The following is a 14,977-nucleotide window of genomic DNA, read 5'->3' on the forward strand; positions in this document are numbered from 1 at the left end:
GCTCAGTGTGGATATAACCCTTATTTCATCACAGAGACCTAATGAATCAGATTTATAGAATAACTTGTAGCTGAAAGTAGAACTGGCTAATGACAAAACTCAGTTTTATAAACATGGCCAGAGACAGAAAATTATTTTATCAACATTTTAATTAAAAAGAATATACATCAACCACATGGAAAATGATATTGCCCTGCATCATGTGTCCAGGTTGAAGAACACTCAGACTCATGTGTTTTGTTTTGTGTTTGTGTGTGTCTGTGTGTCCTCAGAGAGAGTGCATCCTGGGTATCTCTCAGTTCATCAAAGACAACCCTCGGGCCACGCAGGCTCAGATCAACGAGGAGGTGAAGAAGAGAGTTCTGTTTTTTGCGGCTCAAGTTCAGGCTCTGGAGAAAGCTCCTCTACTCTGAATGAAGTTATAAATATTTACACCAAAAAACAGATTTTATATCCTCAAGCTTTATTTTAATTTTACACTTTAAAATCTCTTTGTATTCTTCTTTGTATATGTGTATAATTGTTTCCTGTTTTATATGATTACCTGAGTTTTTCACTGCTTTTATTAGAAGTCTGTATCAAAACTTTCAATAAAGAGAGGAACTCTCTATGGGACCAGTTGAGATGTTGAGCAGATGGCATTTTGAAAAACAGCTCAATCTTCTTTAAAGTCTTTGTGGATCTTTATGTCGTGAAATTGAGGAATTTGTATTCTCTTGTTTTTTCCTGTATTGTTGCCTTAAAGCAGTCTGTTCAGTTCATTTAATCTTCCATGATGCTTTAAATAAAATCTCATGTCAACACACAACCTTTCAGTGCTATTTCTTCACACTGAGATGTTCCACTCCAGGCTGCAGTGTGTAAAAAAATGCAGAGCTGCTTCAAGTTTCTTCCTCCTTCCTTTGTAAACTTTGAGGATTAACTACCTTATTCTCCTGTTACATTTATTTATTTTTGTTCCACAGAAACACCCAAAAATTTAAGAGTATCTATGCATGTACACACAATTGCAGGTGAGGGTGTTTTTCAGGGTCCGTGAAAATTATACTGTCTTATCCAAAAGGAGTAAATTATTTTTAATTTAATTTTCTTAGTTCAGCCATGAACAATGTAGCGCTGCATCAAAACTTTCTCCATCCAAACGTCCCATTATTTCCAATGAGCCCAAAGGCCCAATGCTAAATCCACAGCGCCCTCTGGTGTTCAAAAATGCAGTTACAGTCCATAACAACACGGAACTTCCTGTCTGTAGATTTGTTTCCCTCGACAAAAACACCAGCTTTCAAGATTTCATCATTTTCTCACCACAGCTGAGGCCACAGCAATAGAGACTTTGCTGCACGTGACTTATTGATGCGTGAAATCAGAGACTTAAATAATATTTCGGGCTGCCTGTGGAAGCTACAACCATGAAAACACGCCCTCAAATTTTAATGGCATTTAATGACGAATTTACAGACACGTAACACACCTGTAAGTATAAATCATAGGCTTTATAATCCATTAACCTCACTCGGGTGACGTTTTTGTGGAAACTCCCAGCATGCATTTGTAGTTTCGCTTTCCCTTTTGCATTTTAACGCTCGGACGGTTTGCGGAAGACGTTACAGTAAGTTTGACATTTCACATTCCTTTTTTTGTGTCTTATATGTTGAGAAATGGCAAATTACAACCGATTAAAAGCTTGATTTGGAATGATATTTAATTTTATTTATGGTAGTTGAATGAATGGAAAGGCGTCTAAAATCGAAAGTGTTGCTCTTCAGTTTACCCTCCAACTTCGTGCGTTGTCATTGTGCTGCATGCTGTTCCTGCTGCAGCTTTGACTGAGTTTTAAAATAACCTGATTCATGAAGTATGTTGGTATAAAAATAGCAAAAACAGTATTTTAGTGTGCTTTATTATGTTTGATATTTGATGGAGCTATTATTGTACATGTTTTGTGCTTAGAACAGACTTATTTTAAGGGGGTGGGCTGTGAGGTTCCCTTTACATGTCAATTATCAACGTGTTGCTTCACATCCTATGCGCTGATAACAGGCTGGTGGTCCCATAGCTAATCTTTGAGTCTCTGTTCACAGCTGGGTCTTATTTTGATTAAATTACATCTTCATTCACAAACAGAGCAAAGGTCTTGTTTGTCACAGTATAAATACTCTTGTCATTCTGAGTAAAGCAGAACGACACAGAAGATGGAACCAAGCTGACCAACCAACCAAACTACGAAATAGTGTTTACTTTTATGGTGTTTGTAATTTTTTTTTTTAACAGGTGAGAGGATAGTCTCCTGCTTTCCTTGTCATCATGTTCCCAGCTCCTCTCCTCCTGCTCCTCCTCCTCCCCTTCCCTCCCTCATCAGGAGCACAGCTGCCAAATAAAAAACAGGCCCAGGATGCTCCCATCGCCACCAACGGCCAGCCTTTCCCCTGGGACCGCATGCGACTCCCCACAACCATCTCCCCCATCCACTACGACTTGACCATCCACCCAAACCTCACCACCCTAGACTTCACAGGTGTTGCTCGCATCCAGCTTGACGTGCATGAAGACACCAGCATCATCATTCTCCATGCAAAGCAGATGCAAATATCCAACGTGCTGCTGCTCGCACCTGAAGGCGTAAGGCCACTGCAGGTGTTGGAGTATCCGCGTTTCCACCAGCTCGCCTTGCTGTCCGACTCGGTGCTGACTAAAGGGAGGAAGTATGAGGTCCAGCTGGCGTTTGCTGCCAACCTGTCTGACAGCTTTCATGGTTTCTACAAAAGCAGCTACCGCACCAGCAGTGGAGAAGTCCGGTAAGGGCATGTATAACTGTTTTTCTTCTAAAAGATACTATTAAAGGGTTTTAAATCTGATAATTCTGTTTCTCCGGTCAAATATGCAACAGAAGCCGATTGACTATCCTGTTGGTCTTACTGTACATGCTGTACATAATCTAGCTTTTGCTTACCTTTTATTCATTTGCATATCTAGGGTTATGGCTTCAACACAGTTTGAAGCCACTTTTGCTCGTGGAGCCTTCCCGTGTTTTGATGAACCTGCCTTTAAAGCCAACTTCACCATACGGATCATACGGGAGCCCCGCCACATAACCATATCTAACATGCCAAAGGTACGCAGGATTTAATTATCAGTTTGATTTGAGCACAAGAGAGGAGCTATTTCAACAGAGTTTTGATTTTTCCTGTCTAGAATTTTAATATTATAACACATGACTTAGAGGAGTAACATCATGATTTGTGATTTTTGTTCCTGTGCACTTTTGTCTCTAAGGTGAAGACAGTTGATTTGCCCGGTGGTTTGCTTGAAGATCACTTTGACACCACTGTCGAAATGAGCACTTACCTCGTGGCCTACATCGTGTCTGACTTTCTATCTGTCAGCAAAACCACCCAGCACGGTGTCAAGGTAAGGAGGAAGAAAACAGATGCTGAACATACCAACATTTCTGCTGTATTGAAGACATTTTCTTTATTGTGGTCTTTCCTGATGTCCAACAGATTTCAGTCTACGCCGTACCTGAGAAGATCGACCAGACAGCCTTTGCTCTGGATGCTGCCGTTAAGTTGTTGGACTTCTATGATGATTATTTTGATATTCCTTACCCACTTCCCAAACAGGGTCAGTGAAAATACATTACTGTTAATTATTATTCATTCATTTCCTGAAGTATCTATTTTTTTCTTTTTTTTCTTCTTATAAACTTATGTTGTTTAATATTGTATTCTACAGACCTCGCTGCCATCCCTGACTTCCAGTCTGGTGCGATGGAGAACTGGGGCCTGACCACTTACAGAGAGACTGGCCTCCTCTTTGACCCAGACAAGTCCTCAGCATCAGACAAACTGGGCATCACCAAAGTCATCGCACATGAGCTCGCACATCAGGTAGCTCACCTGTAACTGTTTCAGAAGTTTATAATTTACCTGAGTCTTCAAGGTTCTTGCTCATTAAGCTGTTTTCTCATGTTCTTCTCCCTGTTCAGTGGTTTGGGAACCTGGTGACGATGGAGTGGTGGAACGACCTGTGGCTTAATGAGGGTTTTGCGAAGTTCATGGAGTTTATTTCTCTGGATATCACCTACCCAGAGCTGCAAGTGGTGAGAGCAAAGCACAGAAAGCTGACTTTTTATTCAGTCTCTGAATTCATTTCCTTTCCTGATCCCATAACAGAAAATATTGTTGTATCACAGTATAAAAGTACAGAAAAGTTTCACATTAAGGTCTGTAAGCATGATGTAAACACTCTCTTTCTCTCAGGATGACTTCTTCTTGGGGAAATGTTTTGAAGCTATGGAGGTAGACTCCCTGACCTCCTCCCACCCGGTCTCCACCCCCGTGGAGAACCCCACACAGATCCAGGAGATGTTTGATGATGTGTCATACGACAAGGTCAGCATTTAGAAACAGGACTAAATGATATATTACAACTGTGTGTAAAATAGATATTCACAAAGATGATTATAACTGTGCAGTTAAAAAAAAAGAAATCCTCACCTGTGTTTTTCGTCTGTGTTAGGGGGCGTGTATTCTGAACATGCTACGAGACTTCCTGACTCCTGAGGCGTTTGAGATCGGCATCATCCGATACCTGAAGCGCTACAGCTACCAGAATACCATCAACAGCCACCTGTGGGAGAGCCTGACTGATGTGAGTGTTCTGTGAGATGGTAATGTCAGAGTGTCTGGAGCTACAGAATAAGATAATTCATCGAAAGCTGAGGCTTATTTGAACCTCAAGCATCAATAGTCTAGTTGTAAATAACTTGTTGGCTTTGTCTCGATCACTGTCATGCCTTTCCAACAGATCTGCAACTCCGATGATCTGAATGAAGGAGGAAAAAAACACCGAGAGTTCTGCTCAAAGAGCAACCTCCAGTCTGCAGCCTCTGTAAGTTTAAAGACTCTGTCCATAATGTGGGTAAAATCCAAATCTGACCGGAATATTTTGAAGGAAATACATGCATTTATATTCTATCAGGGTGTCCGCGGGGTCTTAACAAGTATTAAAAGTTAATAAATCTGTTGTGGTAAAATTAAGGCCCTTAAAAGTATTAAAACTTCTTAATCATGATTTATGAGGTATTAAATTGTATTGGTATTCAAGCTTTGACTCCAAACATATCCATAAGTATTTATTTTCCTCCTTGCAACTGTTACAAATTAACCTTCAAAGATAACCACTCCTGGTGATTGGACGATCATTCTGCTCACACTCGTCACACTCATTGCAGACCAGCGTGAGGATCTGGAAAAAGCTTTAGCATCTCAAAATATTTCTCTCTAGATCATAGGAGTTTCTCAAGCCTCCTGAGAAAATTTCTCAGACTTTTGATGACCTGGGATCTCGGATTCATACAATTTAGAGAAAGCTTCCTCCAGCTCCCCCTGATCTCAGTTGATTTGGAACAAATTTTCTTTGTTAAAATCAACTTTTTACTGGATACAACGCTACGAGATAAGGTAATTATCAATACAGTTACGTAGCGCAGTTGTTTGAGATGTGAAGCAAGCAAAGTTGTAATTTTGTGAGGCGCGGCATCCGCAGGCTAACGTGACAACAAATGCACATGTCCTAAATTTTGACGATAATAAAAGAAAATTCTTGTTTTTTTTTCTGCAAGTTGGCCTTGAATAACTGCTGTTACTTTTTTGGGAATGGGAATGTCAATTGATCTGCCCTTAGTTCCATTTATTCTTTCAAGCTTCATTCCTTCTCAGTTTACCTAATTTATGTTGCAAACTACAACTGTCAAGGATCAGTTCCTAACAACGGCTTGAAGTCGCAATAAGGTCTTAAGACTTTTTGAAAGGTTTTTTAAAAAGTCTTAAAAAGGTATTGAATTTAACATCAGGATTTCAGCATATACCCTGCCTATGGTTGTGTCTTTCTTTGCTTTTTTTTGCTACTGCTCAAAAATAAAGATACATCCCACTGAATGAGAACTGTCTGCATGTAAAGTCATCTATTGTGATATGTGTTTGTGCATACTCAGAAGTGGTTCTCTGGTGATGAGCTGGATGTGAGGACTATCATGGACACCTGGACGCTGCAGGAAGGTTTCCCTCTGGTCACTGTGGAGGTCAGAGGTCGGGAGGTCCGGCTCAGTCAGGAGCGGTACCTGAAGACGGACGACCCCTCCCTCACTGAAGGGTAAAGACATCTGTCGTTGTACAGGTCTCATCATGAAAAAAGTCATGATTCAATTCTTTATTTTTTTTTTCTCTGATTTTTGAAAGATTCCTGTGGCAGATTCCTTTGACCTACATGACCAGCGCTTCAAGCACCGTCCACCGCCACCTGCTGAAAACAAAGACAGGTGAGTGTTTCTCCAAGCGTGCAGAGGCTGATCTGTTCTTTTCTTTCCACACATATGAGCTTTGACACCTGTGTTTACTCCTCCACAGGTGTGCTGTACCTGCCAGAGGAAGTGGACTGGGTGAAATTCAATGTGGACATGAGTGGATACTACATGGTCCACTACGCAGGCGAAGGCTGGAACTCCATCATCAAACTGCTGCAGTATAACCACATGGCTCTGAGCAGCAACGACCGTGCCAGCCTCATCCAGAATGTCTTCCAGCTGGTCAGGTTGGTCCCATCAGTCAAGTTTTAAGACAGGAATCTGATTGGTTTGATTTCATCATGACCTGGGGACTAGATGTCAATTTTTAACTCAATGTGTTTCAGTATTGGGAAGGTGAGGCTGGACACGGCTCTGGAGCTGTCTCTGTACCTGTCCAGAGAGACCGAGAACATGGCGGTAACTCAGGGCTTTGGTGAACTTGTACCTCTTTACAAACTGATGGAGAAGAGAGACATGGCTGAACTGGAGAACCAGATGAAGGTTAGTGAAGCCAACTTTCATAAGGACAAACTCTGGGGCTCAACCTGAATTGAATATGTGATCTTGACGTATTTCTCAGGGCTACATCGTGGATCTGTTCCGCGGGCTGATTGATCGCCAGGAGTGGACTGACTCTGGATCCGTGTCTGAGCGAGTCCTGAGGAGCTACCTGCTGCTGTTTGCCTCCGTCAGGAACTACGCTCCGTGTGTGACCAAAGCCACGCAGCTCTTCAAGCAGTGGAAGGACTCTGACGGCACCATGAGGTCAGGGGTCTGATCACATTACCAACACAATGCAGTCATAGTAAAATGGTTTATCCACAGCGATGAACTCTTTCTGATATGTTCTTCTCGTTGTCAGCCTCCCTGTCGACATCACCATGGCCGTGTTCATGGTTGGAGCTCGGACACCAGACGGGTGGGACTTCCTGTTTGAGAAGTACCGCACTTCACTGCAGATGTCGGTTAAGAGCCGCATGAAGGCAGCCATGGCGTACAGCCCACTGAAGGACAAGTTGAAGTGGTGAGAGCTTCACATTTCTATTTTTTTAAGTTATTTTGGTTTTTTTTTTAGGAGAATGCGGCAACATGGCCACAGGCTGAATTTGAACCATAGACTGTATAAAACACGGACGTAGTCTCGCCGACGTCACCCGTCTGTTTCTGAAACGGAAAATGAAGCACATTGGCTATAGCGGCCATATTGGTAGTGGCAAGGGCTTCGCCTACAGCCATAGGGCGCCGGCTGTCACGTGACCCTCAGCTGTGCCTCTTATTGGGGGAGCTTCTCCTGAACGGCCGCTTTAGAAAAAAATTCACCCCCGTACAGTGGGAGCCGGTAGTAAAATTAGCGACTCAGACAGGAGACGTTTTTTGAACCAGACTGTAAATAGGTTAAATTCTGCTTTGAAAACCGATTTTTTTTTTTTTTGGCTTGGTGTGTATGTGACTTCCGCTGCTTCCGGAGCCAGCCTCAAGTGAACACTCGACGAACAGCAGATTTTAGCACTTCTGCATTGTCTCATATTCTCAGATCGGAGGTTGCTGCTTGAGTTGAACCCAGGCCACCCACTTGAGGCTGAACCTCATGGGAGGTGACCTAGACCACTAGGCCATCTGTGCCCCTCCACTCCTGTCTTTTAACTAGCTTGTCAGTTCCCTTCTCATTTTTCATGTCCGCAGGATGATGGAGCAGAGCCTCCACGGTGAAGTGATGAAGACCCAGGATCTCCCTGACGTGATTGTGTCCATTAGTAAGAACCCTCATGGATACAAACTGGCCTGGGACTTCATGAGAGCCAACTGGAACACCCTGGTCAAGAAGTCAGTGAGCCCCAGAATACTTAACACATGAAAATGCTCAAAAACTAATGAACAGATCTTCATGAAATGTTCAGGAAATGTTCAAAATGGGACAAGGAAGACGTGATTAAATTTTGGAGGTGATCTGGATCACTGTCTGGATCCAGAATTTTTTAAAGGGTTCTTTATCATTGTGAGATAAGGCTGTTTTCACCATACGTGTACATAACTCCACCATAAATGGTCAGATTGCTTTTCAAAACTAAACAAGACAAGGTCACTTAAATTTCTGACAGATGTTAACGTACAATCCAGATCCTGACAATATTCTGGATACTAAGATCCAGAATATGAAATATGTTCTGGCTCATCATAATTTTCAACATTGTCAGGTAACAAATTATTGTACAAACCTGCAACTAACATCAAATTGTAGCAGACAGTCTGCTGAAAGGGAGTATAACATTAAAGTAGGACTAAACTGTTGCGTGATAATCACAATATGTTTGGCAGAGGTCTGCGCTCTCTTGAGTGCTTTTCCAGTTTAAGAGTCAGTTTATGGCTGTATTGATCGGGCAGAGCTCGGAGGAAAGATTAGTGGATGACATGCAGTAAATGTTAAGGAGCAAAAATCGGATGGCTGTGATGATTTAAGTCATTGTGTATAAAGTACACACCTGGCTAAACTGCCTGGTCTCAAATTTAGCTTGTCTGTTATTGAAATATTTTCAAGTCAAACCATTTGTGTTGGTATTTCAACTACAAACTGTTTACCTAGCTGCAGAGAAAAAACTAAAATCAAAGCATGCGTTTATGTCTTATTACAAGCTAAGACACTTTATTTATCCAATTCACAGATTTTTTTAACCCTTTACAAGCAAATTAGGTTTCATTTTTGTCTTTTAAAACCTTTAAATAAGAGGTTTTTCTTGTGAATGAGGCTCATTTTAAGAGAATAAAACATCTTTTGCTTCAAATAAAAAACACTTGCTTAAATTTAGACTCTTTAACGTGTAACTGTCATGTGATAGCTAAGTGTTTTAATCTTCTTCATAAAGATTCATGGGGAGTCAGTAAAAAGCATTTTTAAAAAGCTTTCTCATTGTTATTATAACTCCAGTCAACAGAGCTTCAACATTTTTATTTTTCTTCTGAAAGTGTTCTTAACAGTAACTGTATTGTGTCTGTGTTTGTGTTGTTGTGACAGATTTGACCTGGGCTCCAGCACCATAAATTATGTAGTGACTGGAGTGACCAGCCAGTATTCAACCAGAGAGATGTTAGAAGAGGTAAGTAAGGCTGTGTGTCTGTTTGAGAGTCTGTGTCGTTATTGTGATGCCAAGTTGTGATGCTGTCCTGCTGCACTGAATTAACATGTGCTGCATTTGGTTTATGAAGTACAAGATAAGTCCATGAAAGTCGTATCAATCATGGTGTGTGTGTGTTTTGACTAATCTAACTAATGTGTCCTCAGGTGAAAAGCTTCTTTGGCTCCTTGACTGAGGAGACGGGCTCAGAGATGAGGTGTATCCGGCAGGCCTACGAGACCATCGAGGACAACATTCGCTGGACGGACACGAACATCCCTCTGCTGCAGGCCTGGCTGGACAAACGCAGCCACAGAGCTGTGCATGACGACTTATAGCTACAGGAGAAACAGGATCATCTCAATCAGACAAATGGAAGCTGGTGTCAAGACAACGTTTAAAGTTAGATTTGTGTTTGTACTGGAGCACAAATCCCAACACCAGCATCTCCTGAGTTTTACCTAATAACTTAAAATGACACAAATAAAAAGACCTGTATCGTCACTGCAATTATCCAAACCAGACTGATCAGACCTAGAAATTAAATCTTAATGTGCCTTCCCCACTTTTCTGTCAAACAGGATTCTCAGGTATGATGGGATCAAAGTAGTCGTTGATTTCCTTTATGACAGTTTTCATCATTGGTGTGGTTCAAAAAGTTTCCTCTCGTGGTTTGTCTTGGAGCATAGTTTTAATGAAAGAGCTATGAGATGTCTTTGTGTATGTATTGTTTGTTGGGATGTGTGTGAAGTTGTAAAAATTACTTTCTGTTTTTCTAAATGTTATTTTGAGTTGAGCAGCATTATCACTGCAGGAAGAAACAATGTGAATATTGTGCAAAAAAAAAAAATCAAGTTTTGCACATACAGTACATCTGATTGTTAATTTTATGAAATATTTCAGCACCTGACCACTCCGTATCAACTTACAAAACAAGAAAGGTTTTAAAAAGTTTCCTTTACAGTAAGAAGAAAAGAGAAAACTTGGCAAAATGTGGTACTGGATCACACAATCTGCTGTTTAGAGCTGTGACATGATTTCTGAGACCAACGGTCCTTTGTGGTAGCATTCTTCTATCTATAATTCTTTAATACATGAAAAAAAGCAAGTGCACTATGTGAAATATATTGTTACACGAGACGCTTTTTTTTCTGTGCTTCTGTAAAATCGCTCCTCTTTATTGCAGAAGAAGGATTGTCCAGCCCAAAGTGTTATTTTGTAAGAAGGATATACACTGGTTGAATAAAAATGTGTCCAAATAAAGTCATTTTGACTAGGTTTAACTGTGTGTTTCTTATTTTGAGTGAGTAATCACCACCTCTTAGCCTTGACAGTCTTTTGTGGACAGTCCCTTTTAATTCACTTTGCAGTAAAAAAGGCAGCTTTAGCCTGTATGGCTTATTTCCAGCTGTAGTCCCTGGCCAGTTGCAAAATAAGCAGCCTACAATATAATCATCAAAAGTTAACAAAAGATTAAATACAAAAGAAAATACATAAAATGTATGGTTATAAAAGGCCTAAAACAAAAGGAAGAAACATGCAACTTATCACACAAAATGAGAACAGACACAAAGCAATTCATGCATTTAAAGGTTAGACTGAGAAAACAAAGGGTGAAGAAATAATCACAGAGGCCACATTCAACGCACGGATAAGACATTACATTAAGACATTACATTAAAACAGACTATGTCACATCCAACACAGGTTTTCCCATTTGACTGGGATTAGTCTGAAGTTAAACTGTAGTTCTCTGGGATTCTGCTTGAGGCTGGCTTCAAAATACAGAAACCATGTACACACCAAGCAAAAAAGGGATTTTTACAGTATCAATAATCATATTTACAACCTGGTTAAAAAAAAAGAAAGAAAAAAAAAAAAAAAAGCTCAAATAGCTTGTTCATTCTCGTTGACTTTAGGGGTGGGCGTATTGATCTAAATATTGATAGTATCGATACCAAGATGACTATTGGTACCAGATCGATACTAGCTTGATGAGATTGATAATGCAGTTTCTCATATGTTGTCCAGCACTTTACTTTCCCCCATCTGCTGCTTCTCTGTGCAAACGGAAGGGAACTTTTTGTTATTTTGCACTTGTGATTTATTTTTTCTAAACAAATGTGGTGATAGAATAATTATTTTATTGCTTTTATACAGTTAAAATGTTGTTCTGTTGTTGTGGTTGGTTAAGAATAAAAAAAATATTGCCTAAAATCTTCATGCTGAATTTTATTATCATGATCATAATCAACCAACTCAAGGCAAAATCACAAAATTATTCAATGATCATTACATTTCATGTAAGAAGTATCAATATCAGTATCAGTATCAGCGATACTAGCCTTGTATTTACTTGGTATCGGATCGATACCAAAATTCCCAGTATCGCCCACCCCTAGTTGACTTCAAAACTCTGTATCAGAAACAGATGAGTTATGTCACAGATTCCATGTCTATTTATCTTATGACCTATTTCAAGGTCATTTATCTTTGGTACCCTGTAAAGACACTACTGATAAGATTCAAGAAGGGTGTAAATGTAACGTACACTTTCCGTAATGTTAATCCAGTGACAGTTTTTCAAATGGATGTTTTATTTGGCTGTTCAAAATTTGTAAAAAGAAAGCTAGAAAATACATTTTACCAATACAACCTTATTTCTACAAAAGGCAGAGCTTTATGTCTGTAAATGTGACATTTGGAAGTTTTTTTTTTAATGATAGAACTTTATCTTAAAACTACTCCTGTAACATAAATGCTGCTTAAAACCTGGTCATGCTTGTGACGTGTTCAATCACGTCACAAGCAGCAAAGATCACATTTACAGTTTTGTGGGGTCATTTAGTCCATGTGCATGTTTCCATTCTGTGTCATAAACACACACATACACTATGAAGTCAGCACAGGATGAAACCAAATGATAATTACTGGTAAAACCTTTTTTAATGGGTTAAAAAACACTGAAGGCAGTTTAACTTGTCCTGGTACAGATCTTGCAAATGAAGCCCTGCTGTTCTGGAGGAGATTTGTCAAGTTTAGTAAGACCTTAAGTGATGTCATCAAAGGTTATCTTGAGTTTAATGATTACATATTTTAACAGACTTCCTGGTTGACATAGACGGAGGTGTGTATGGCTCCTGGTGGATGTTTGCTTTCTGACTGGACCGTTTGAGGAAAACAGTACTGAAATAAAGCTGTGACATTTTCATCAGGTAGAAGTCAAACTGCTTAAAATTAACCCCTTACAGCCTGAATAAATTAATAATAAAAATAGATTGTTTTATGTCTTTTTGCATTCATACAGATGTTAAATTAAGTAGAGATTGGAAATTTGAGTATAGTAAACACAATAGTTATAACTAAGCTATATTTTATATATAGACATGAGGAGTTCATCTCCTGATCAATGTATTGTGACATAATGGATCTGATATGATCTTTGGTATGTGTAGAATATGAATCAATAGGTAATAATGACATACAAAGGTCATTTCAGCTACATCAAGACCTGACAGGGTATGTCACAAATTTACGACTAATGGCATCAAGGGGTTAAGAAGGAGGAAAACTCTGTAGTTGTCGAAGAAAATGCTACAAATTCATGCCCTGGTGAAAGATTTCTCACCATATGTGTTCATGTTCTTGGTCTACGAAGGACAGAAAACTGTATCAGCGCCGTGCTCACGTTGATACTGTGGTTGCTTCATGTATCTCTCAGCTGAGGCCTTAAGAAGTGATGTAGCTGTCACTTTAAGTCACATAATGCTGCCATAAATCCCTCTCACGGACCTTTAGCACATTGTCATAAAACACACCATGGTAAATCTGATAAAACACACACACAGAAACGGAATACACGACAATTAAATCAAACATACTGTAATTTATTTTGTGTAGGAGGTAAACACAAAGTTTTAAACCCTGCTTGTGAAACAAAGATTTAAAGTTTTGTAGGGTTTGATATTCTTGCTTGGCTTTTCAGTGACAGCCACACACACGGACACATATATAAACCTCCCCCTCATCAGCACACCCTCAACAGAAACTGAACTCTGCTCCTGTGAGCTTTACCTCACACACTCACACACACACACACACCTGAGGAGAGACGCCCCAGAACTGAAGGTAGGAGAATATCCACATTTATTCATATTTCTGCTTCTTTGGGACATTTTTTTTAGATTGTTGTAACTCAAACAGAGCTCATCAGGAGCTGTTTGTTTAGTGTGTTTACACATGCTGCCTCTGGTCCAATGTGCTTGCTGAGCAGGTGTTGTGAATTTTGACCTCACCTTCCAGTGATTTTGGCTCACTTTGGAAACCCTTTCAGTGTTTGAAAACTGGGAACAATCAGAAGTTATGTTGAGGAGTTTTGGCCTCAGAGATGAAACAGATTATTTTCTAATAAAAAAAAAAAAAAAAAGCAAGATCAGAGATATCCAAATGTGAATTTTTTTCACCTGAGGTTAACTGGGGTACCTGAGGAAATCCTAGAAAAATAAAAGTCAACTGAGGCTGTTTAATAACTGTATGAGCATGTTGTTCACCTGTGATTCAGTCTGCTATGATAATTATATTTTAGCTGTTGTCCTGTGAATATTCTAAACGTTGTCTTTTATGAATCTAAAATAAGACACCTTAACTTTCAAAGTCTTTTAGAGGATTTTTGTGGCTTTACAAGAATAATCGATGACATAAGTTTCACCAACCTCACTATTTTCTCATCATCACAGATGACCACCTCATGCACACTCAAGCAGAGTGGAATTAATCAAATCATTGCATAATATCAGCAACCAGTGCAGTGCAATACTAAAGACTGATAAACCCAGACAATGTTGATGGATGAGCTGTTTCCCTTCATGTCCTTTATGTTCCCGCCTTCATGAAGGGAGATGGGCAATAAAATAATCTCAGTGTAACGGATGAAATATTTATGGGTCTTAGGTCCAAAGTGTAAGTCCCAGTAAATCCAGGTGGAGAGTATAAGAGAGCAGCGAATGGAAATAGCTTTCCAAGGCAAGCATGTGTAAAGTTTTAAAGAGAGGTGAAATGATCTTTTAAATAAAACAATTTTCATTCAACTTTTAATTGAACATTGTGTCTGTTTCCCCCTCAAGGTCTGTGCTGAGTGTCTGACTCTACTCTCATTTTGGTGCATCAAGTTTCATCCCTGTGCTTTGAGCATGTCCTTTGAAATTCCCATGTTAGAGTAAGAAACTTTTATTTCACTTGTGTTTGATTTTGGTAGTTTTTCACTCATCCTTAACAAATTTTATATATGATGATTGAAAAAGTTTGTTTCTGCAAGAACATTTCTCTCTCTTCTTTCAGTCTTTTAAAAGTGGGATAACAGTTTTATTTTTTATTTGTGTGCATAACTGCAAACTGCACAGGTGCAGAGCTGGGAGGGTTACTTTAAAACTGTAATCCAGAACATTTACAAGGTACCTCTTAAAAAATGCAATCAGTATCTTACTCCAAGTATCACAATATTAAATTTAAGTAATTTTTGTTA

At 39.6% G+C, this 14,977-nt stretch overlaps 1 protein-coding gene across 1 annotated transcript; it reads left to right on the forward strand.

Moving 5' to 3' along the window:
* Nucleotides 1–1,477: 1,477 nt before the first annotated feature.
* On the forward strand, nt 1,478–10,706 carry LOC141790575 (endoplasmic reticulum aminopeptidase 1-like). The gene is made up of 19 exons (XM_074670556.1): nt 1,478–1,609; nt 2,272–2,795; nt 2,974–3,112; nt 3,274–3,408; nt 3,501–3,621; nt 3,733–3,887; nt 3,986–4,099; nt 4,260–4,391; nt 4,519–4,650; nt 4,807–4,890; nt 5,996–6,153; nt 6,240–6,319; nt 6,408–6,591; nt 6,691–6,847; nt 6,927–7,111; nt 7,209–7,370; nt 8,030–8,170; nt 9,357–9,438; nt 9,624–10,706. Exons 2-19 carry the CDS (start codon nt 2,305–2,307, stop codon nt 9,792–9,794), a joined length of 2,823 nt encoding a protein of 940 aa, XP_074526657.1. The 5' UTR covers nt 1,478–1,609; nt 2,272–2,304; the 3' UTR covers nt 9,795–10,706.
* Nucleotides 10,707–14,977: the final 4,271 nt, after the last annotated feature.

Source organism: Halichoeres trimaculatus, unplaced genomic scaffold (genome assembly GCF_033239565.1).
Source record: "Halichoeres trimaculatus isolate MK-OKI-2021-1 unplaced genomic scaffold, fHalTri1.1 fHalTri1_scaffold_5, whole genome shotgun sequence".
NCBI lineage: Eukaryota > Metazoa > Chordata > Actinopteri > Labriformes > Labridae > Halichoeres > Halichoeres trimaculatus.